The sequence below is a fragment of the Solanum lycopersicum genome, chromosome 12 (assembly GCF_036512215.1).
Source record: "Solanum lycopersicum chromosome 12, SLM_r2.1".
NCBI lineage: Eukaryota > Viridiplantae > Streptophyta > Magnoliopsida > Solanales > Solanaceae > Solanum > Solanum lycopersicum.
The window spans coordinates 33,648,366-33,671,823 of NC_090811.1; the positions used below are offsets into that span (position 1 = coordinate 33,648,366).

Below are 23,458 nucleotides of genomic sequence, written 5' to 3' on the forward strand. Positions count from 1 at the left end.
TACTTGATTATTTCATTATTGATATAAGTTTTATTTTGTTTACAAATCAGATAATACTCTTTAGTTTGCTACACAATTCGCATTCATGTTTGATTCGCTTCTTATTCAACTTTAATATGTGTATAATACATTTTAAATTCAAGTTTAACTCAATCAACAGTTTATTATGTTTCTTCATTTGTTATGATTAGTTTACTTGTTTGCTATTTACTTTGCAATTAGTTTGGATAGGTTGTTCCTACAAATAATTGAAAATATCTTTTGGAGTTTATATCTCAATTTTAAAAAGGTTTGGCTAAGTTTAGAATTGATTTAAGGAGAAATGCTACGTGGAACTATATTGGGTTTGTATTAAAGTCATATTAGATATGTTTTATAATTATATTAAAATTATATTAAAATCATGATCAATACATCCTACATTTATAATACATATTGCAATTTCACTCCCTTTACATGATATCAACAAAAATAATTTAGGTACACACTTATAATATATACAGAATACCTTTTTAATACATATTACAAACATCACTTACTTTCTTAGTGATATAAACCCAAAATTATAAGACACATATAATACATATTTTATTCATGAATAATACAAGTTTAATTTGATTTATAGATTGGTGTCTTTTCTTTTGTTAGTTATGTTTTCATTCATTCTTAATTTTCTCTTCTAATTCGACTTTAATATCATGTAATACAATTTTAAAGAAAAATTAATTTATTCATTTGTTTAATACTAGTGTAATACAGTTTTGATTTATTTTGCAATTTATTGATTGATTTGTTATGATTGAATTACTTGTAAAATTCATTGTTGATACAATTCCATTCAATTTAGAGATCATAGAATGTCTTTCGTTTGCAACATTTTGCATTCATATTTAATTCTATTCTAATTCAACTTTAATATTTGTGAAATTCATTTTTAATGTAAGTTTAATTCATTTTGTAATTTATGAAGTTTATTCATTTGTTACAATTAGATTACTTGACTAATTAATTACTTTTTATACAATGCTTTTAGTCTAAAAATCATTAAGTACTCTATGAAAGAAAATAAAGAGAAACGAAAAAAGCAAGAGAAACAGAAACAGAAAAACAAGAGGAAAACAAAAAGCAACGAAGAAAATAAAGAAAAAAAGAAGAGAAAGAACAAAAGGGAGAAAGAGTGTGAAAGAGAGATAAAGTAAAATAAAAAAAGCACGAAAGAAAAGGGAGAATGAGGCGACAGAGAAAGACAAATCATGAAATATATAAAATTGTTATATATTGCTACAAATGATAATAATTAAAGAGTATATTAAAATAAGTAATTATTTTTTAAAAGATCCACTAAAGTAATTAATCCAAAGAATACTTATTCAAAAAAGGACATTTTTGACCCATATTAATAAAAGTATGGCCATTATTAAACCAAACAATAAACAAATGACATTTTTGTTCCTTCTACATGGCTGAGTGCATTTTTTATCCTTCTCCCTAAAAATAATGAGGACTTTCACCTACAAAAAAAAAGGTATTTTTCCCATTGTTAAAATTAAAATATAGATGCGGAACATTGCATAGACATTAAGATGAATCATCCAAATTCCCCGCCATCCTGATTTATGAGATCGAACACCTAATTGATGGCAATGACTAGAGGAAAAATATTGATGAATCCACTATCTATGATTGAGAGCAAAAACGTCTGCAGAGATGGATATTCTACATTGGAACCCCTCTACATACAAGTACAAAGAACACGAAAACTCCCAGCACTTGACCATTATTACAAGATGATGTGAACAAAAAGGAGACTGCAAATCGAACACATCGTCTGACAATCAAAACATCATTATGGTCGAAACTGAGTTTGAACAGAATATTTTTTGTGAAATGACATCAATATATATGTATGGTTAAGAAGAAAATCCATGGACACGTACGTGTACATAACAATTTCAGCTTTCAACAATTCTTTGAAGGATCTTTTTAGCCTGAGCAAGGCTGTCCATGTGACCAACTTCCGAAACCCATATATTCTGCATGGGAAGCATCACCATATCCAGCTCAGTCAAATGAGTCTCCAGCTGCCTGATAGCGTCTGAATTCATCAAACTGCCAACAACCGTCTGCCACAAAAAGCACATCTTAAATTTACCCTTCAAAATGAGAATAAGATCAGACCCAGTACATAGTAGCTTCCGAGATTACAGGAATTGGCTGACAGGTTGACAAAAGCAAAAGACAATAGATGAAACTTAAGTCAAGAGCACCATGGTACAATGTATATATACATCTGCATACATGTATATGTATAAAAGACACATTACACACATACATACATACATAGATACATACATTCCATAGCAATGTATTAGTATCTATAGGCATATATTCATACTAATATAATTCCATACAATAAGATGAGATGTCATAATATATGCGACTGCTAAGTGCAAATGAAACTTACCACAAGGGTGTTGCAGCAAGCTTTGAGGATGAGGGACTGAAAGAAATCTCGATCCAAACTACTTATTATCTTCTCAGACTGGGACGAAAAAACAAGATCTTGACATGTTGAATCAAACGTGGAGGCATGGTTTCTCACTGTGACCGTGCCATGCCGCTTCATTATACTCCTTAAACTGCTACATGCTTGCTTTTTCCTGGTCTTCCTTGACTTCTTGCATGTTTCAGCATAGGCTTCACCTCTAAGTTCTTCATCATATAACCCCAGAAAAACTGCTGCCCTCTCCCAACTAGCCCAGCAACAGCATGATGATGAACCGTCATCTGCACAAGCATAGAGAATAATCATGGAACACTAGCATAGCTTGAGAGCTGAACAGGGAACTTTTCAGAGATTAGGACAAGATCTAACTAACTGCTTCAAGTGAGCTTTTCCCAGTAGCAAAAGAAACCTCATTTACTATGGGGGAAAAAGGACAACAGTACAAATCTATGATGATTACAACTATGCCTCAGTCCCACACAAGTTGAGGCAATCTCTGCATAAAAATTCTAAATATAAACACCTGGTAGTCTTCTTAAAAAATATTTAAAAAGAACTTGGTTGTTCTATAAATTTAAAGATAAATTCCACATGACTGTAAAAGTGAAGGAAGAATTAGAAAATGGCACGTTAAAATAAAGTAGAGCTCTTTAATATATCAAACGCTCTGAAACATTTAAATTCAGAAACATACCAAGGATAAAACCAGCAAGTGGAATGTCAATCGCAAATGAATTAGGTTTAGACTCAGTTCTTGACAGAAGGTCTTTGTTTTTTGTGTTGTCCTCCAGGACGACAACATAAATAGCCACAACCTGATATTAAATGAGCCAAAAAAAAAAGGATGTCCTATGAGAAGAGAAGTACAACAAGTGCCTAGAAAATGTTTAGACAAAATATTATGGATGTCCCTAATCTTTTGAGTATTCATTCCTGTGACCTCGTGTATTTTCAACTAATTTCGCCTCAGACGGGCACTTCTGTCACCCCAATAGGAAGGCCTTTAAAAGCTTTTCAATTATGTCGAAAACCCAGGTCTCATGATCAAACAAACTTTTTAAAATAGCAAGCACTCAGTCAATTACTTTCTATTATATAACAATGTATACTAGAGTTAGTAAAGAAGATAACAGCTTCTTCTCTTTCTATCAGCATTTAAAAGTATCAACCTAAAGAGACTACTTAACCCAAGAAAATCTAAGATTGTTGGCCACAGGAAGAAATCAACAAAACAAGGAATAGAGAAGATGAAGCACATGTGGAAGCTTTCAATATGCAATATTAGGTATGTGTCTTGTTCATTACCATTTCCATTCTCTTTTTTTGATTCAGAATTGTTGCGTTTTCTTTTCCATTTGGTTGGTATTCCCAAAGGGTTCAAGTTTTGTGCACTGTCAGTGGACAAAAATTTTACAGTATCAGGTAAATTTACCTGCTAATTGATATTGCAGGTTTGCCCATTCTTTCCATACTTCTTTTTCCATCTTCTAAAATTAATATAAACCCTCCATCTCTCCTCCAAACCCTCCCTCCATGGTCTCTTTCTTTGATTGTCCTTCTAATCCCATATTCCTCTGATCTTCTTCATGTGATAAAAATACCTAATGCAATATAAGATTTTGATGCCAATGTTCTATGTGATATCTAGGGGTTCAAATGCTTCTCAAGTAAAAAATAACACTGAAAATCATCTTAAACATGATACAATAAACCCTTCAAGTTGAAGATTCTCCAGATCAAAGGTCAACAATGGTTAACCTGTTGACGATAAAGTTCACAGTATTTGAGACGTTGAAGAGTTACTCGACCTTAAATTCCAGTCCTTCATTGTTTGATTTTTAGACTTATTATGATGAATAAGTTCCGAAAAATATGGCAGACATTAGAATTTGATTTATGTTAGAAAAGGAAATCAATGTGATATCTGTCAAAAAAGAAAGAACTGATTTGAATAGAGTACAACTAGGACCCTACAGGTCTTTTGTTTTACCTAAATCCAAATTTTTAAAACTACCATGTTTATCTTTTCATTTACCTGATAGCATAAAAAGCATTGTATACTGACTGTGCACAGACCTTAAACTCAATCTCAAACTCAAATGATATTACATGAAAAAAAACAAAAGAAGAAACAATGGTTCTTATTCAGAATGTCCAATTGAATATGGAGCAGACTATGCAAAAGTGTTGGAAGGTTTATTTAACTTTTCAAAATAGGCATGATAAAATAGATAAGACGCCTTAACTTTGGCTCAACTGGCAACTGAACACCCCAACTGTGAAAATGCACATTTAGACACTTTAACTTGGTTTAAGTTGGCTCCATAACATTCCAACTTTGAGAATTCACCACCTTAAAAGTGACTAGATGTGCATTTCCAAAGTTAAGGTGTTCGCGAGACACAACTGTTTCAGATTGAAGTACCTTGATGGTCACAATGAAAGTTGGGGTGTTCAATTGTCAGTGGAGGCCAAGTTAAAAGTGTCTTTTATTCTAGATAAACTGGTTCCATAATATATTTAGGGCCAAAACGAATATTGATTTCCTAGCAGGAATTTAAAGAAGTGACTAGAAGAGAAGAATTTGAAAGTTGTTAGGGTAGTGAATAAGTTGTTCTAGAGGTTACATGTTTTCTTTTGCAACAAGATCAGAGACGCCATATTTTAACCCAGCTAATATCTGCATAAGAACTGTGGTTACCCTGCAATGGAACTCCACTTGTTGAGTCTCTAAACAGCTTACTGTATCAGCAATTAGAGATGCAGTATTAGCATAGAATGGAGAACCACCATCCAAGTCCAAAGCAGCAGATTTGTAGGTGTGTGCATCAACACTGTCATCATTTATCAAACTTGATGGGTTGATAACAATGAAGGATGTAGGTATCAACATAAAGTTGTCCTGCGCACTGGAAAAAGAACTGCTAGGTAAATAGCATAAATGCTACTCCATGTTAAAAAAAGAATATTCATATATTATTAATGCACCAACAATGTCATGGCTCCAGGCATGCATAATGTGCACTGCAGTATCAAAAAGAAGCAATCTTTGTCAAACAGTGCCGTAAAAAAGGACTAGTGATTATTTATGTTGTTTTTACTGTATATTTTGTCAAACATAGAAAAATCTGTTAATGGAGCATATAATACTTGATAATGCAGGATATGTAGAAGCTTACAGGTCAGAAATATTAAAATGTTTCAGAATCTTCTCTAGATATTAATCTTCCTTTCATGTGTCAAATATGCACTCACATGACAAAGCTAATTTAGTGAAATAAGCAATAATAGCACCTAGCAATTGCAAGAGAAAATTATAACTATAATCTACAAAATACTTTATAGTTTTTGCTAGAATAGAATAGGTATACACAATCCTACACAGAATAGGAATAGTTTATAGTCTCCTCTTTGGTCAGGAATTGTATTGTAATGTCTATAAATAGCGTTCTCTATGTAATAATTAAAACAACAATTCAATAATATTCTTCTCTAATATTTCTCACATGGTCTCGGAGCAATTGTCAGAAAAAAAAATATTGCACTGTGCAGTTTTCCAGTAACCTAGTCGCTGTCCGGGTAATTAATATTTTCCGTCACTATTTATAAAAAATTAACACCACCACTAGATGCGGAACTTCAGGGCGACCGAAACCCAGTCATCCCCGCCGGAAACCAGTGCCACACGCGCCGCCGGAAGAATTTCCCGGTGAATTGTCAGATCCATGCGTAGGCGCGTGACACCTGTTCCGGCCAGTTTCTCGATAATTGTTTTTTCTATCTGGGTCGCCTCTTCATTCCGAGGCTGACCATATAAGTTTTCCCTATTCCGACCAATATTTGGCGATCAGATCTACTTTTCCAGCAAGAACCCTACTTTTTCCAGATTTTGACAAAACAAAAGTTTTTTCGGCTGCTCGTTACAGTTTTTTATTATTATTATCATTATGTTGTGGATGCGTTGGAAGTTAATTTAAGTATTTAATTATTTATTTAGTAGCTTATTTATTATTCTAGAGTAGGATTTATATTTCATAGTTTTATAACGATTAGGTTAAGTTATAGTTATTAGATTGAGATAGGATTTAGGTCTTCTACTTTCATAAGAATTAGATTTTCTATTAATGTAATAAGTCTCCTATTTAAAGGGGCTTTTGATGAATAAATTATTAAGTCATATTTAAGTTAAACGTAAGAGATCGGAGTTTCCATTAAACTCTAAGGTTTCAGGCTCCCTTTAATGAGCTGAAGTTATATACACAAAAATAGGTCAATCTAGTAATTCGAACAAAGGCAAGGGAAAGTCGAAGTCAATTGATTTAGATTTTCCACTTCATCGTCCTGTGACTCGATCTCTCTCTAAGAATCCTAACAATTTGGTATCAGAGCCTAACACGATGAGCAATGAGATCAGTTCCAAATTTCGCGATGAGATCAATTCCAGGTTTCAAGAAGAACGTGCGATTATAGAACACTAATGGACTCTAAACTTGCAGCTATGGAACAACGTCTCGGTGAAAGAATTGTTCAAGTCATTCAAGAACAAATTTCTAGCCTGGGAATTGGCTCTACAAAACCAGTAGTCCATGGGGTAGAATCAAGTAATGCCCTGACAATTGAGAAATCAACAAATTCGACTGTTAGAGACAATACACAGTGACCTATTCAACCAACTGTTCATAATCGTCAAACTAGTGGTAATTCCAATTGACAATACCAAGCTATACAAGGGTGGATTTTCCTACTTATGATGGAACCAATGACCCACTAATTTGGGTATATCGTTCTGAGCAGTTTTTTGAAAATCAACATACAGCGTGGCTGGATTTCACATGTTGGGAGAAGCACAATTATGGTATTATTAGCTTAAACGAGCAAAGGGGCCAATGAGCTTGGAAGACTTCCAAAAACAATGTTTCCGACGATTTGGACCTCCTGAAAGCAACAACCCAGTTGGTGAATTGCTCACGCTTCGACAAAATAGTAGAGTTGAAATTTATCAACGTCGGTTTCAAGAAAAGTTGGCTAGGGCTGATGAGCTTATTCCAGAACACTTGCACGTGGCAATATTTATGGCAGGGTTGGATGATTCAATCAAATTGGACGTCCAACTGCTAAAACCACCTAACTTATCAACGGCTATGAGTGTAGCCAGGGCTTTAGAGCAAAAACAACAACTGCAAAAAGGGCAGCAGTCTCAGATAAGTCTAAGCAGAACAGTAAACTTGGCAAAATTTGCTACGAGTTCAGTCGATTCATTTAATACCAAGACCCGCAACTAGAACCCTTTGGTCAAGCAATTAACTCGTGCAGAAATGGCAGAGAGAAGAACTAAAATTATGCTATAACTATGACGAAACATATTCAGCCGGTCACCAGTGCAAACGACTTTTCTGGCTGGGATTGGATGATTCAGCAGACAATATTCCAGAAGTTCCGGATGATTGCAGTTAAATTCGAGCTTGAGGACAAGCTCTTTTTACGTAAGAAGGGGGTAATGATGTGGATGTGTTGAAAGTTAATGTAAGTATTCAATTATTTATTTAGTAGCTTATTCATTATTCTAGAATAGGGTTTATATTTCATAGTTTTATAAGAATTAGGTTAAGTTATAGTTATTACTCTCGAATAGGATTTAGTTCTCCTACTTTCATCAGAATTAGATTTTCTATTAATGTAATAAGACTCCTATTTATAAGGGCTTTTGATCTATTCCAGGTTTCAAAAAGAACGTGTGATTACAGAAACACTAATGGACTCTAAACTTGCAGCTACGGAACAATGTCTCTATGAAAGAATTGTCCAAGTTATTCGAGATCAATTTTCTAGCCTGGGAATTGGCTCTACAAAACCAGTAGTCCATGGGGAGAATCAAGTAATGCCCAGACAATTGGTAAATCAACAAACTAGTGGTAATTCCAATTCAATATACCAAGTTATGCAAAGATGAATTTTCCTACTTTAATGGTATCAACAACCCATTAATTTGAGCACATCGTTGTGAACAATTGCTTGAGCGATTTGGACCTCATGAAAATGGCAACTTGATGGGCGAAATAGTCAAGCTTCAGCAAATTGATATTAGTGAAATTTATCAATGTCAACTTCAAGATAGGGCTGGAATTGGATAATTGAGCTTAAGGACAAGCTCTTCCAACGTAAGAGGGGGTAATGTTAGGGATGCGTTGGAAGTCAGTAATTTAAGTATTTAATTATTTCTTTAGTAACATTATTTATTATTCTAGAATACGGTTTATATTTCATAGTTAATAAGGATTACGTTAAGTTATAACTATTAGTTTGGTATAGGATTTAGGTCTCTTACTTTCATAAGAATTAGATTTCCTATTGTTGTAATAAGACTACTATTTGAAGGGGCTTTTGATGAATAAATTAGCAAGTCATAACTCAAAAAAAATCAAGAGATCACAATTCTCTCTTCTTTTTTTTGAGAATGATAACGTTTTTTCCTATTTATCCACAGGTATACTACATCAAAGTAGCCCCCTCCAAAAGTATTACAAACTAGACCGACTCTATTTGTGCTTTTTGTCACAAATACTCTATAACATCAAAAAGTTCTTCTGCATGTACTAAAACTTTCTGTTTACAGCAAAAATAATAAAGAGTTATACAATTCATCTTAAAATTCTGCAAATTGTTCTTCTTGCCCTCAAAACATCTTTGGTTCCTTTCTTTCCACACTGTCCACCATATACTGGGACAATCCTCCCCATCTCTCCTCCTTAATTGTAGTATTGCCTATATTGATCCAGCAATTTAGGAGTTGTGCTACGTTTCTTGGTTTCACCCAAGTGATCTTCCTAAGGCTGCTAAATATTCTCCATAATTGATATGTCCATTTGCAATGCAGAAAGAGATGGTTGACTGTCTCTGCCTGTTCCTCACACAAATAGCATCTTGAGCATAGTTGGAACTTCCTCTTCTTTATATTTTCTTGTGTCAGCAATGCTTCCTTTGTTAGTAACCATGTGAAGCAGTTTACCTTGTATGGGATTTTAGGTTTCCATACCATGACCAGAGGTCCTATCTATCATTTGCCGATCTTCCACACAACCTTGTCTTCTTCCCTAGTCAGATTACTAAATTGTGCCATTGTATCATGGAAGGCCACTGTATTCCCCATCCCCCAATCATTTAAATTCCTCCGAAGATGTAAGTTCCACCTCTGTCCTATCCACATTTCAGCCATAGTTGCATTGTGTTGCAAGCTCAGTGAAAATATAAGTCTGAGAATAATTGTTTCAGGGTTCTTTGGGCTATCCATCTGTCCTCCCAAAATGACACCTTCATTCCATTACCCACATGGAATCTGATTCTAGAACGAAACAGAGGCCAAAGATTTCTTACTTATCTCCAGATACCACATTCATATGGTGTAGTTAATCTTTGGCATCCACCTATTCTCCATTTCATATTTTGCCCTAATCACCTCTCTCCATAGCATAGTCTCTCCTGTCATAAACTTCTAAAGCTATTTAAACGTTAGGCTTTTGTTTTCATGTTCCTAATCCCCAGTCCCCACTCTTTCTTGTTTTTTATGACCTCTTCCCACTTGACTAGATGAAATTTCTTGTCTTTATTTCCCTGCCAAAAAATATTTCTTCTCAAAGCATCTATCCTCTGTATGACCTTGTGTGGTGCTGGGAACACAGACATCATATAAGCAGGTATTGCATCTAGCACACTATTAACCATGGTTAATCTACCTCCCCTAGATAGATATTGGTTTTTCCAATTGATTAGCTTCTTTTCGCATTTTTCTATCACTCCATTCCAGATCCCTATTGATTTGCTCTTTCCCCCCAACGGCATACCTAGGCATATTGTTGGTAGTTCCCCTACTCTACCACCCGAAACCCTTGCCAGACTCTCCACCCGAGCCACTTCATTTATGGGATAAATGGAACACTTCCCCTAGTTGATATGAAAATCAGAGATTGCTTCAAAGATGATGAATATTACTCCTAGGATCAACATTTGCCCCGTCATAGCTTCACGAAAAATGAGAGTATCATCTGCATATTGCAGATGGGTAATCTCTAAGCCATTTTGTGCACTGTTGTTTACCTTAAAGCCCCTTATCCAACGCTTCATCTTTGCTGTGTGAATTAGGTTACTCAAACCTTCCATGGCTAAGATGAATAAAAAGGGTGATAGGGGGTCACCTTGTCTCAGTCCCCTTTGGGATGGAAAGAAACCACTAGGAGTTGTATTAACTAAAATAGCTTCTAATGAATTCTAAGGTTTCAGCCTCCCTTTAACGAGTTGATTTATATATCGCCCTTTGAATTGATTCTTCCCTAAATATTCATATCATTGATGCACAACTATGTAGTGTCCTGTAGCAATCTATTGATTCCAAGTTGATGCCCAAGTTTCATCCATTCCAAACATGTTATTCAGTTTGGGAAAAGGCTTGTGCTGTACACACTAATGACATATCTTGATTCTATGATGTAATATCGCGTATGACCAACTTAAAGGAAAAAGAATCAGATATGTCCACCTACTTGGGACAAGTATGGCAGTCATGGAGGAATATGAAACATTGATGCCAATCACCACGGACATGCAAAAACAACAAATGCATAGACGGACATTGTTTCTAGTTCTTACGGTTGCTGGACTTCCTACTGACCATGATTCAGTGTATGATCAGATTTTAGTTATTCCTACAATTCCTACCATTGATGAATTATCCTCTTGTCTACTTCCACTTGTCGTGCCTCCTAGCCACAAAGTAGTTTCATCACCGAACATTGACTCATCTGCTCTCGCATCTCAAACCATAGAAAAACGAGCATATCCATCTATGGAGACTCGACGAGGAGGTCATCTTGGAAAAACCTCAATCCAAGTGTAGTCATTGTCACAAGTCTGGACACACTCGTGACTCGCTTTATCCTTTTGTAATGATAGAAAACATCATGCCTACTAGAAAGCCTGTCTGGCATGGGGATTTGCGTGAGTGGGACGTAGATAGCCTCTTTGGCTTTATGAGGGCATATGTGGTATGCTATGTCTTAATTTGCATGGTCCACCACCCAATTATGATCCTGTTGTTCTAAAGGAATATAATGAGTTCCTTCGTAACGTGCAAGTAAGAAGGCATCTCCACACGAATCATTTGTTGCCCCGCTTGACCGACCATCCCATAATGCTCATATTGCTCAATTAGAGTATAATGAGTTTCTTCAATATCGAGCAAGTAAGCGAACGTCTCCACAAGTAGCTTCAGTTGTTCAACATGATGTTGTTGCGAGAAATTAATTTGCTTGTGTGTCATAGTCTAATACTCATGGATCATGGATTATGGACTCGGGCGCTTCTGATCATATTTATGGTAACAAATCACTTTTGTTGGATATTGTTTATTTAATCTCTTCATGCTATTACTTTAGCTGATAATTTGGTCAATGGGATACAAACAAAACCAAAAGGGGTTGGGAAAGCCACACCTCTGTCTTTTGTCACTTTATACTCTTTTCTTTATTTCCCTGGTTTTCCTTTTAATCTAGCATCTGTTAGTCGTTTGACACGCCCTACATTTGTAGCATAACCTTTTCTGATGATTTTTTCTCATGCAGGACCATCGTACGGGACAGACGATTGACACAGGACATGAATCACAAGGCCTTTACTATCTTACCTCTTTAAATTCCTTCACAACATGCTCCATTACAAATCCTCCGGACCTCATTCACAAACGTGCTGGTGCCTAGTTTATCCAAATTAGATTGTGCGTCCTGTCAACTTGGGAACATAGTCATGCCACATTTTCACCTGGTACTGAGGGTCATTCAGAGTCTATTTTTTCATTAGTTCATTTTGATAATTGGGCTCCTAGAAGAGTCAGTTCCACCTTAGGATTTCGTTGTATTATTAGCTTCATTGATGATTATTCGAGATGTACTTGGGTTTTCTTAATGAATGATGTTATTTTCTATATTCAAAAGCCTATTTGCTGAAATACAAAATCAGTTTGGTGTTTCTATTCATACTTTTGTAGTGATAATGCCTTAAGAATACTTATCATCTCAGTTTCAAAAGTTCGTCTCACCAAGGAATTATTCACCAATCATCTTGTCCATACACTCCTCAACAAAATGGTGTAGCAGAAAGAAAGAATAGGCATCTCATTGAGACTGCTCGTACTCTCCTCATTGAATCACTTGTTTTGCTTCGTTTTGGGGGCGATGCAGTCCTTTCATCTTGTTATTAAATTAATATAGTGCCCGCGTCTTCTATTCAAAATCACATTCCATATTGTATCCTCAATCACATCTCTATTCTATCCCTCCTCGTGTATTTGGGAGCACATGCTTTGTTCATAACTTAGCCCCATGAAAAGATAAATAGCCCCTCGTGCTCTTAAATGTGTCTTTCTTGGTTAACCTCGAGTTCAAAAAGGGTATCGTTGCTATTCACATGATCTCCGCCAATATCTTATGTCTGCCGATGTAACCTTTGAATCAACCTTACTACACGTTTTCTGATCATCCTGATGTGTCTGAAGTCTTGCCCTCCCTGTACCGACTTTCGAGGGACCTACGGTTACTCTCCATTTCCAGTTGTAGTGCCACCAATCCTAACTTATCACTGGCGTCCACGTCCGACAATAGTCTCAAATGATCTATGTCATGCGTCGAACCCTCTGCTCCCACATTATACTTTCTTGAGTTATCATCGTTTATCTTCACCCCATTATGACTTTGTATAATATTTTTTCCTCTATTTCCATCCCTAAGACTAATGGAGAATCTCTTTCTCATTCTTGATAGAGGCAGGCTATGATTGATGAGATGACTGCTTTACATTTGAGTGGTACTTCGAGAGCTTTGTGTCTCCCTTCCTTTAGGTAAGTCTACTATTGGTTCTTGTTGGGTTTATGCAGTCAAAATTGGTCCAGATGGTCAAGTTGGTCAGCTTAAGGCTCGCCTTGTTGCCAAAGGGTATACTCATTTATTTGGGCTAGATTATAGTGACACTTCTACTCATGTGGCCAAAATATCATCAGTTCATCTTTTTCTATCTATGGTTGTCGTTCGTCATCGGCCTCTTCATCAGTTGGACATTAAAAATGTCTTTCTGCATGGTGATCTTGAGGAAGAAGTATATATGGAGCAACCACTTGGTTTTGTTGCTCAGGGGAGTCTAGAAGCCTCGTATGTCGATTGTGTCGGTCACATTATGGTTTGAAATTGTCCCCTCGAGCTTGGTTCAGAAAGTTCAGCACAGTAATTCAGGAGTTTGGCATGGCTGGCAGTGGAGCTGATCACTTTGTGTTCTATCGACGTTTCGCACCAAATATGTGTATTTACTTTGTTGTTTGTGTTGATGATATCATTATCACCGACAATGATCAAGTCGGTATTGCTAATTTGAAGAAGTATCGCTTTTAGCATTTCCAAACAAAAGACCTCGGTAGACTAAAGTATTTCCTAGGTATTGATGTTGCTTAGTCTAGATCATGTATTGTTATTTCTCAACGCAGGTATGCTTTAGACATTCTTGAGGAGACGGGAATGATGTAAACCTATTGACACTCTTATGGATCCGGATGTTAAAACTCCCCAGGACAGGGGAACAACTTAGTAATCCTGAAAGGTATATACGGTTGGTTGGAAAGTTTAATAATCTTACGGTGACTAGACCGGACATCTCTTTTGATGTGAGTGTCGTAAGTCAATTTATGACTTCTCCTTGTGATAGGGATGCAATTTTTCATATTCTGCGATATATAAAGTCAGCTCCTTGTAAAGCACTACTCTTTGAGGATCAAGGCCATGAGCATATCACAAGTTATACAGACGTTGATTGGGAAAGATCACCCTATGATAGACGTTCCACATCCGAATATTGTGTTTTAGTAGGAGGTAATTTGGTGTCATGGAAGAGTAAGAAACAAAGTGTGGTTGCTCGATCTAGTGCAGAAGCTGAATATCGAGCAATAGTTGTAGCAACTTGCAAGCTAGTTTGGATCAAACAATTGCTTGGAGAAATGAAGTTTGGAGAAACCGGTCATATGGAACTTGTGTATGATAATCAAGCGGCCCTTCATATCGCATCAAATTTTGTGTTTCATGAGAGGATTAAACACATTGAGACTGATTATCACTTTGTAAGAGAAAAGATACTCTTAGGAGAATTGTTACTAAATTTGTGAAGTCAAATGATAACTTGCTGATATCTTCACCAAGTCCCTCATCGGTCCTCATATTAATTACATTTGTAACAAGCTAAGTACATATAATTTGTATGCACCAGCTTGAGGAGGAATGTTAGAATATAATAGATATACTAAATCCTACACAAAATAGGAAAAGTTTCTAGTCTCTTATTTGGTAAGGAATTGTATTGCAGTGTCTATAATAATATTCTTCTCCAATATTTCTCCCAGTTTTCACCTAAAATGTATCCACATGTTAAAAGGTAGAAGTGCAGGAGGTGACCCCTTAAGCTTTAAGAGCTGCTAAAATATACTGAAATTGCTAAAATATACTGAAATTGCATACCTGAGGGCAAGTACCCTGTGAAATGATGCAGTGACGCCTCGTCCAAATCCAGCAGGGTAAGCGGGTTTATTTGCAGACCCAAAAATCATGACCTAGCCAATCAATAACCTTCTTAAGGTAACAAAAATGTTTTCTAACAAGAAAGAGGCAAAATCATAACATAATAAGTTCAGAAGATGAAAAGTAAAAAGAAGATACCATCTTATGGTCCATTAAAACGTGGACACATATACTGATAGTTCCTTCTAAGAATAGTGACGGACAAACACCATAAATGCTCTCGCACCTCAAATGTGCGGCATATGATTTTCCATCTGAACAATGAACAGCCTTGATTTGCCCATGAATAGAGGTTAGGTTTCCCTCTGGCAAATTATGATCAGAGGGGCAGATGTTGGTCATTTCTCCAAATGGAATAAGAGGCTCGAGAGAACAGTTCTCCAACAACACCAAGTTAACATTAAATAAGTTTGTGACATCAGATGGCATATATAAGTTGACATCTGAAGAGATATCATTGCTTCCATTAGGCAAAGAGTTTGGAATTTGAAACTGATGATAGCCTTCTGGAAGATCATTATTGTGACTTAAAAAGGAACCGGACTGTTGAAGCAAGCAGGATACATCAAAATTTTGGTGAACATTAGCAGATGAAAAAGAAATGCTCCAAATGTAAGTTCCCGAATTCACAACTATTGCATCAGTACCAAACATATCTTCTTTCTGATGGTTTATAAGGTAATGACCACCAATTTTTAACCTCTGCAACATCAATGAACAAAAGTTGTGTTTATGTTGTTTAACTTAAATTGTATGTCATAAATATGCCAGACATCAGAACAAACAGAAATGAAATGGCATACCTCATAAACAAATAAAGCTTCAGACTTAAATTCCAGCAATGCCCTTCTCACTTGTGGTTTGGAGCAAGACCCCATATCTGTTCTGGTGTCTGTGTGGTGCAACATACCAAGGAAAGGATAATTAACACAGTTTCCCGTCACAAGACACGGGATCTCCTCTGGACAGCATGCATAAGCAGGGTGGCTGGAGCTGTAACTCGGTTCATTTCCAGTATCATTGAGTGCAGATGTCAAAGCGTTATTAGACAGTTGATCAGGCTTTTGTCTTTTGCATGCAATGAGCTTTCCAATTTCCATTCTATTAAAAAATTTCATTGGTTGCTTCAATTGGTCTATCAAAGGCTCTTCAATACAGGTATCTATGTTGTTGCCAGCAATAAGTAAATCCCAAGGCAAAATTAAGGCCTCAGTAAATGTGCTTGATGTATTTGAAGCATGTTGACTTCCTTGAAACTGATGCTAACATATAACAGACTGATTATTTTTGTTATCTCAAACTAGTAAGACGAGCACTATTTTTTGCAAGACACATACCTTTTGCAGAATAGGGAATTTGTGCATCAACTGAAGTAGATGATACTTTCCACGTCCAACTTTCGGAAAGTCAACTTGTGAATGTGCAGAGGTAGTAAAATGATGTACAGGATTTAGGTTCCTCAGGTTGTAGTACAAAAGCAGTGGCATGTTCATCTCTCTCACAAGTGGAGCATTCACAAAAATACTTCTACACGTGAAAGGTTCATTTTGGAGTAAATCCACATGACCCAATTTCATGGGTATGTCTTCCATAATTGCCAAAAAATTTCTGACCTGAGAGAAATTAATTTGTGGGAAAGAAAAATGAAAATAAATAGTGGATGAAACAATTTCTACCACATAGCATTTATAGTGTTGGGCCACAAATGATTAGGAAATGAGAAGCACCAAATGAAAGAATATTAATGTTGCATGAAACCTCATATATGTTATTGATATTCAAACTTGATGGAAGATCTGGTATGATAACATCAATGCTTCCAGTTGCATCAACAAGCAACATCCTTCCAGACGATTGTGAGACCTGGCTGAATGAAAAATTATGATGATAATATTTGGTAAGTTTATAAGAAATATGAAGTCGGAAATAAAGATACTTTAGAGTTTAGATATCAAATACCCAAAATTGATGATAACGGCATGGACAGCATACATCATAGAGCTTTAGAGGAGCTTATGAACACCAAGTAAAGACATATACTGTGTTGAAGGTTCATCAAAGTGAAGAGAAAAAAGAGGTCATGTGTTCAAATGGCCATCTCATAAATTCAAGAACTAACAAAAGAAAGACAACCAAACGAGGCCCTTATCTCATTATGCGTAAAATTGTAAAGAAAGTGACTTCTTTATTTCCTTAGTGTAATAGTAGTCATTTGTCATTTGGAAGACTTAGTATGTTGAATGTTTGATGTTGAAGTTGAATACTCTCGAATTGTAGTTGCTAGCTTTAGTGCTTAGTGTAATTCCCTTAAGAAATTAGTGGGTGATCAGTGGTTAACTCTTAGAATTGATATTTAGCTTCTTTTGGTTTGATTAATCGAAGGGTTACCCATTTGTGGTTCTTAGTTTCCTTTGATTTTCCTTGCTTGGGTTTAATTTAGGTTGTTGAACTCAATTGGTATGTGAGGGTTTTAGCCCCTTGTTAGCTTGAATCTTAATCGATATCCTTTTTATTTCCTTTCCTTGTTTGATTATCATCAGTTAAAAAAGTAGGAAGCTACAATCATGTTAAACTTCTTGTAGCCTCTTCTGTGTACAAAGAATGATGCTAGTAAATGAGGTTTCAATTTATACAGATTAATCCAATAAAACTACTCTTCTTTTACTATGGTCATAAATTAAGAGGTCACCAATAGGCAACAGTTAGGAAATCTACCTACCACATAATGTCATAATAATAGGCTCCTAAGTGCTGGCAAATATATCATTGAAAACACAAAAAAGGAAGTACAAATAAAAAATTCAGACCTTTAAGATTCCAAGCAAAGAAACACCTATGTCTTCACTGTGAATGGTTTTCCTTATAGACAGCACATACTGTCTGCCATCACAAGATATGGAGTTGCTCTCCTTTTGAGTACCCATGATATCAAAATCAGTGTCCTGATGGCAAATCATTTTCATCCACGTGCCCTCACAAGAATTAATTAAATTAGCGATAGGTGCAACCTGAAATTGATTGAACAATGATTATTACATTTTATGTAGCTTTGTTTTGATTTCTAGAAAATTCAAGCAGTGTCTCCAACCCCAAACCCCAGAAAGGAAGACCTTCAGATAATGAAAATTTCATAAAATCTGCGAACTTACCAACTTCAAAGAAACAGAACTTCTTTCCCTGCCACACGCACATCTATCATGCTTGACAAATTCCATGAACACCCCATGCTGCCAAACAAAAAAATATTAACAAATGAGTACAGTACGAAGACTCAATTTGTATGCTCACCCAATGATAACACACTTGCCCGAATTTGGAAGACTGAAAGGGGTAAATATGAAGTTGCATATGTCTGAGCCAATCCTTTCCTCTGGCAACACCTTGCAATTGCACACATCAGCTAAAAACAGTTTTGTATGACACTGTGCACAAAGAAAAGATATTAAGATAATACAGAGACTAATAGCTTGTTTGGCCAAGCTTCAAAAATCAGCTTATTTTAACATAAAAAAGTACTGTTTCCGAAAAGCAGACCGTGTTTGGCCAATAAATTCCAAAAACACTTTCAAGCAGCAACTAGTGTTCGGCCAAGCTTTTCAAAGAGCTTCTGAGTGCATATTTCTCAAAAGTGCTTTTCAAAAAAGTACTTTCTAAGGAAAAGCTACTTTTTTTTTACATATTGCAAAACAGCTTCTACTACTATCCAGAAACACATATTTCTCCCAAATGCTTGGTCAAACACCTAACCCTTCTAAACTAAGCACTTTTGGTCTCCAAAAGCTTGGCCAAATAGGCTATAAGTTTAATGCATATCTCTGGTAAGGCAAGCAACTTACATTTGTTGATCCCAAGATCTCTTTCTCAGATAAGATCCCAGAGAACTTTCTCCTTAAACAGATGATGACAAGTAATACCCTGAAAGCAAAGGAAAAGACCATCATATCAATGATAATATTAAAACAGACACAAAATCATTTTGATGATTGTTACTCTTGCTTTACTACCATAGCCTGGCAACAAACACCAAGGAGTCAATGAACTTTGCAAGAAGACTCTCACAGCAGGTCACTGTATAACACCTGTGAGCCCCACAAATATTGAACAGGTGAATAAAATTAATACGCAGGTACGGTGGAATCATTTACGAGGAGTTCTTAGGAGACTTAACCCGGCTTCCAGCGAGGAGAAACATTCCACAGAAATGCTAGTTTTAACACAAGAGCCGAGTATAAGTGTCTTTGTCCATGAAAATTTTGGATTTACAACATGAACGTTTTTCACTGATACCTGAACAAAAAGGTACCCTTTAAGAGACTAAACAAATGACAAAAATCTTTAATTTTCTTATCAAAGTAAAAATTACATTTTACCATTTTAGAAACCATACCATTGCGCCAACTCTCACACTATGTGGAACGGAAAGATGCTGATCAGTTAGCAATAGCAACAGTTCATTATCCAACTCAACAATCATACCCCTCATGTAAATTCCTGTCACAGTTCCAGTATAACTAACAAGTTCTCCTTTTCCTCTCACATCAGTCTCCCTAAGGGGGAGGGGCAACTTAGGAATATGCATCAAAGAATTATCCACAACTACATACATCAATTGAGACACTTTTTTTCCCACAAATACAAGTCTCTTCTTCAATCCCGATATTGAAACATTTCTCTTTATCAGTCTTGAAAGAACTGGATGCCAAGAAGAAGCAGAGCCACAAAAGTATACAATCTCAGGTTTGTTATAACAATGATCATTTGAATTCCGCATATCGAAACTTATATTATATTTAGAATTACACAATTTACAGCCACAAACTAAAATATTAACGAGGAACCCCCGAAGATTCTCAGTATCAGCTGTGGAGCCAACTCTGCATGGAACTACAGAAATAGGGCTAACAGATTCTACTAGGCCGCATACAAAGTATTTGTAGCCAGGTTTTTTAGTATAATATTGATCAACACAAGACCCAGAAAGTATAGAAAAAGTATCCGAAGATGCAGAAGTAGAATCAAGAAAAGCCCAGCGAATAATTTCTAAGAATCCACCCCCATTAGCATTAGCATTAGCATTACAGTTGAAGGGTATGAAATTCCAACCTAAAATTTGAACCTTTTTGTTAATCATAGAGGGATTAAACCCAATAATGTCACAACAAATAGTGTCATAGCCATCAGAGAAACGAAAACAATTGCAGTTGAGAGGTGAATCGTGTCCATCTCCATGAGGAGGTAGAAAAAGGATTCCAGTAAGAAGAGTTGGGTAGTTAAGGGATTTGAGTATTTTGTGGGAACACAGTGTGGGAGTGGTGAGGGAGGGTAAAAACTGGGGTGATGGAATTCTCAGACAAGGACTGGAAATGAGTGACCATGCGCCGGTGCGAGGACGACATTCACGGACTAGCTCCGCGATTGTTAGGGATTTCGCGCTTCCTTCCCCCATTTTTTCATTTGCTTTCGTTCACATTTTGTTTTCCCTTATATATATAAATAATATTAATATATAAATGAACAACAATTCCGGGTATATATATACTAGATAATTGAAGGCCCGTTTATACGCTTAATATAATCAATTATCTTTTTAATTTTAATTTAAAAAGTTTACCTAAATTCATATATTATTTTATTATAGTTTCTAAAATTTTCTACCATTGAAAAAAATTACAAAAATTCCCTCTCAGCTACATTTCTATCCTCTGTATACATCACTATCTCATATGGATACATCTCTATCCTTTCTCGGATACATCTTTATCCCCTCTTGAATTCATCTTTATTCTCTCTTGGATACATCTCTCTCCTTTCAGATACACCTATATTCCCTTTCGAATACACTTCTCCCTTTCTCGAATTCATCTACAAGATATGTGTCTGCAAGTTTTCTGAATAGTATCACGATCGATGTTTCCGCATTTCTACTAATGAATCTATGAATTTTTTCTATGGTTTGTTTTAAACCACAAGTTTCAAAAGTGATTTTTTTTTATAAAAAAAAATACTTCATGTTAAGTCAAATAAACATTACATAAATCAAAATGGAGCGAGTACAAACTTTAGATCAATTTTATATTTATGAAATTTAAGTTTTCTTTAACTATTTTACCTTTTAACAAAATTTAAAATGAAAATACTAAAGTTATTTCACAATTATTTTATAGTATTTTTTTATCAATATTCAGTCGATAATATCAAAATTGTAATAAAAATAAGGTAATAAGGTACCTTAATTTTGAAATTCAAGTATTGATATCAATTGAGAAAACATTTATTTTTAAGTTGTAAAGCATTCATAATCTAATATTTAATATGCTCCTTACTCTCTCGACGAATGATACTAATTTATCATAATATAAGATTGTAAGAAGTAAAAAATCAAAATTAAAAAGTACAACTCACTATTACATGAAGGTGTTAATTGTCATTCGTTAGAGATATATCATATATTAATTGTTATAATGAAACAACATAAAAATTATAAGAGATAATCTATTTATAGTTGAAAATTTTTATTTATGAAAAATGGAGTACAAATTATATATTTAAATACGGAAAAGAGCCTAAAATATTTTTGAAGTATTGAAAATGGTAAAAAAATTACCCTTCATCCACCTATTGGCTTCAAAATGCTCTTTTCATCCACCTATTGGCTCTAAAATACCCTTGTCATCCACCTTTGGGTTCAAAATTGACCACTTTTTTAATTGTTTTAAAATTAAACTCTTTAAATATTTTTTAAAATACTTGCATTCAACTATTGGTTATAATTTTAATTTATTAATATAATTTATAAACCAACCCACTACCCATTCATTACTAAATAAACCTCACCCAATTAATAATTCAATTATAATATCAAAATCATCATAAACACTACTAAAACACGATAAAATTATAGAATCCTGAAAATGACATCCAAAATTATTCGAGTCCGAATCGAAGCCCCAATTAAATTTAGGTCGAGCCGCTTATTTAGGAGGACACTTTCTTTCAAAATTGAATTAGAAATTTATGATTAAAAGTAAAGAAGTAATACATCTCGAATTAATTCATGCACTTTTTTGAAATATAATTTTATAAATATTTATGATTTGTTTTAAAACCTTTAATATATTATTTTGAAAAAAAAGTTACCTATGCAGTAACATCACGTAATTGAGACGTAAGAATAATTAAGATGAACATAGTCAGACTTTTAAGTTTATCGGTGATTTTTATTTAGTCACTTGAATGTATGATAATTTAATTCTATAGATATTTTCACCTCAAATTTTTAAAAACACTCAATTGCAGTAGCTTGCATTAATAATGTGACGGGTTTATTAATTTAGAGGGGTTTAATTAGCAATGGGTGGGTAGTGGATTGATTTATAAATTATACTAATAAGTTAAATTATAACAAATAGTTGAGCGCCACGTATTTTAAAAAATATTTAAATAGTTTAAATATAAAATCGTTAAATAAGTGGCTAGTTTTGAACCAAAAGGTGGATGACAAGGGTATTTTGAACCCAATAGATGGGTGTGAAGGGCATTTTGGAGCCAATAGATGGATGAAGGGTAATTTTGTATCATTTTCAATACTTTGAGGGTTTTAAGCCCTTTTCCGATTTAAATATGTTTATGTCATACACATATTAGTACAAAGAAATTTCACACTATAAATTTATTTAATTATTTTAATATGTAATTTATTTTATTATGAAAATTTACAAATTTGATGTTTTATGAAAAATGGGTATGAAGATTTTTATGTCCTCATAGTAAGTAGTTTTTTACTTTATAATATAGAGAAATATTAGTTAAAATAAGTTTATCACGTCAATTAACCATATTAGTTGTAATATATTAATATATTAAGATAAAAAATTTTTTAGAAAAACATCACATAAATTAATATTATAGGTCTTAACAAATCATTAATTTTGAATTACCTTTAGACCTATAAAATCATGAGTATGTTGTAAAAACAAAATTTTATACTATCTAGAAAATAAATCTATAAGAAGTGTAATATCTCATTAAAATAGACTAATTATTAGTCTATATTCAAAAAATTTAAGAAAAAAGTGTGATTGAAAATGTGGGTCCATATTAAATGTCACATCTTAGGATAAAATGACATTTAGTAAAATATATTTGATTGTTTGGTCATTACAAATCTATTATCACTTTCTTGATATCATCATACAAAAACAAACATTCTAAAAATTTTATGAATTGACAAATTTACCCTTAGTCGTTCTCAACTTGGCTCTTCTATAAAATAATAACAATAATAATATTGGGAGAATATTCAACCAGACTGTCTTGAGAAAATTGAATAAATGAGTGTTCTGTTTTGTTTTGG

General features: G+C 34.6%; 1 protein-coding gene across 12 annotated transcripts; it reads right to left on the bottom strand.

Moving 5' to 3' along the window:
* Positions 1 to 1,829: 1,829 nt before the first annotated feature.
* Positions 1,830 to 20,611, bottom strand: LOC101249620 (CST complex subunit CTC1-like). 12 transcript variants are annotated; one of them, XR_011213531.1, is made up of 17 exons: positions 19,493 to 20,611; positions 19,274 to 19,392; positions 19,110 to 19,184; positions 18,942 to 19,020; positions 18,413 to 18,475; positions 18,255 to 18,332; positions 17,913 to 18,113; positions 16,864 to 16,968; positions 16,443 to 16,718; positions 15,909 to 16,367; positions 15,244 to 15,807; positions 15,046 to 15,137; positions 5,208 to 5,415; positions 3,939 to 4,107; positions 3,201 to 3,321; positions 2,465 to 2,787; positions 1,830 to 2,123 (listed from the first exon to the last, which is right to left on the bottom strand). XR_011213531.1 is itself a non-coding variant. In XM_069292861.1 (16 exons), the coding sequence occupies exons 1-16, from the start codon at positions 20,549 to 20,551 to the stop codon at positions 1,953 to 1,955; spliced, it is 3,987 nt and encodes a 1,328-aa protein (XP_069148962.1). In that variant the 5' UTR covers positions 20,552 to 20,611; the 3' UTR covers positions 1,830 to 1,952. The 12 variants fall into 12 exon arrangements, 4 of the variants coding, with proteins under 4 accessions (XP_069148962.1, XP_069148960.1, XP_069148961.1 ...); XR_011213530.1 differs by having other exon boundaries at positions 5,134 to 5,415; XR_011213527.1 differs by lacking the exon at positions 3,939 to 4,107 and having other exon boundaries at positions 5,134 to 5,415.
* Between the last annotated feature and the right edge of the window lie 2,847 nt (positions 20,612 to 23,458).

Excerpts from the sequence above, each read along its gene's own strand:
- LOC101249620 (XM_069292858.1), bottom strand. The coding sequence starts at position 20,551 with ATGGGGGAAGGAAGCGCGAAATCCCTAACAATCGCGGAGCTAGTCCGT. Across the intron at positions 2,788-3,200 it reads ACTTGCTGGTTTTATCCTTG|ATGACGGTTCATCATCATGC; the intron begins GTATGTTTCTGA and ends ATGCTTGTGCAG. Across the intron at positions 2,154-2,464 it reads CTTGCTGCAACACCCTTGTG|GGTAAATTTAAGATGTGCTT; the intron begins GTAAGTTTCATT and ends CTCATTTTGAAG.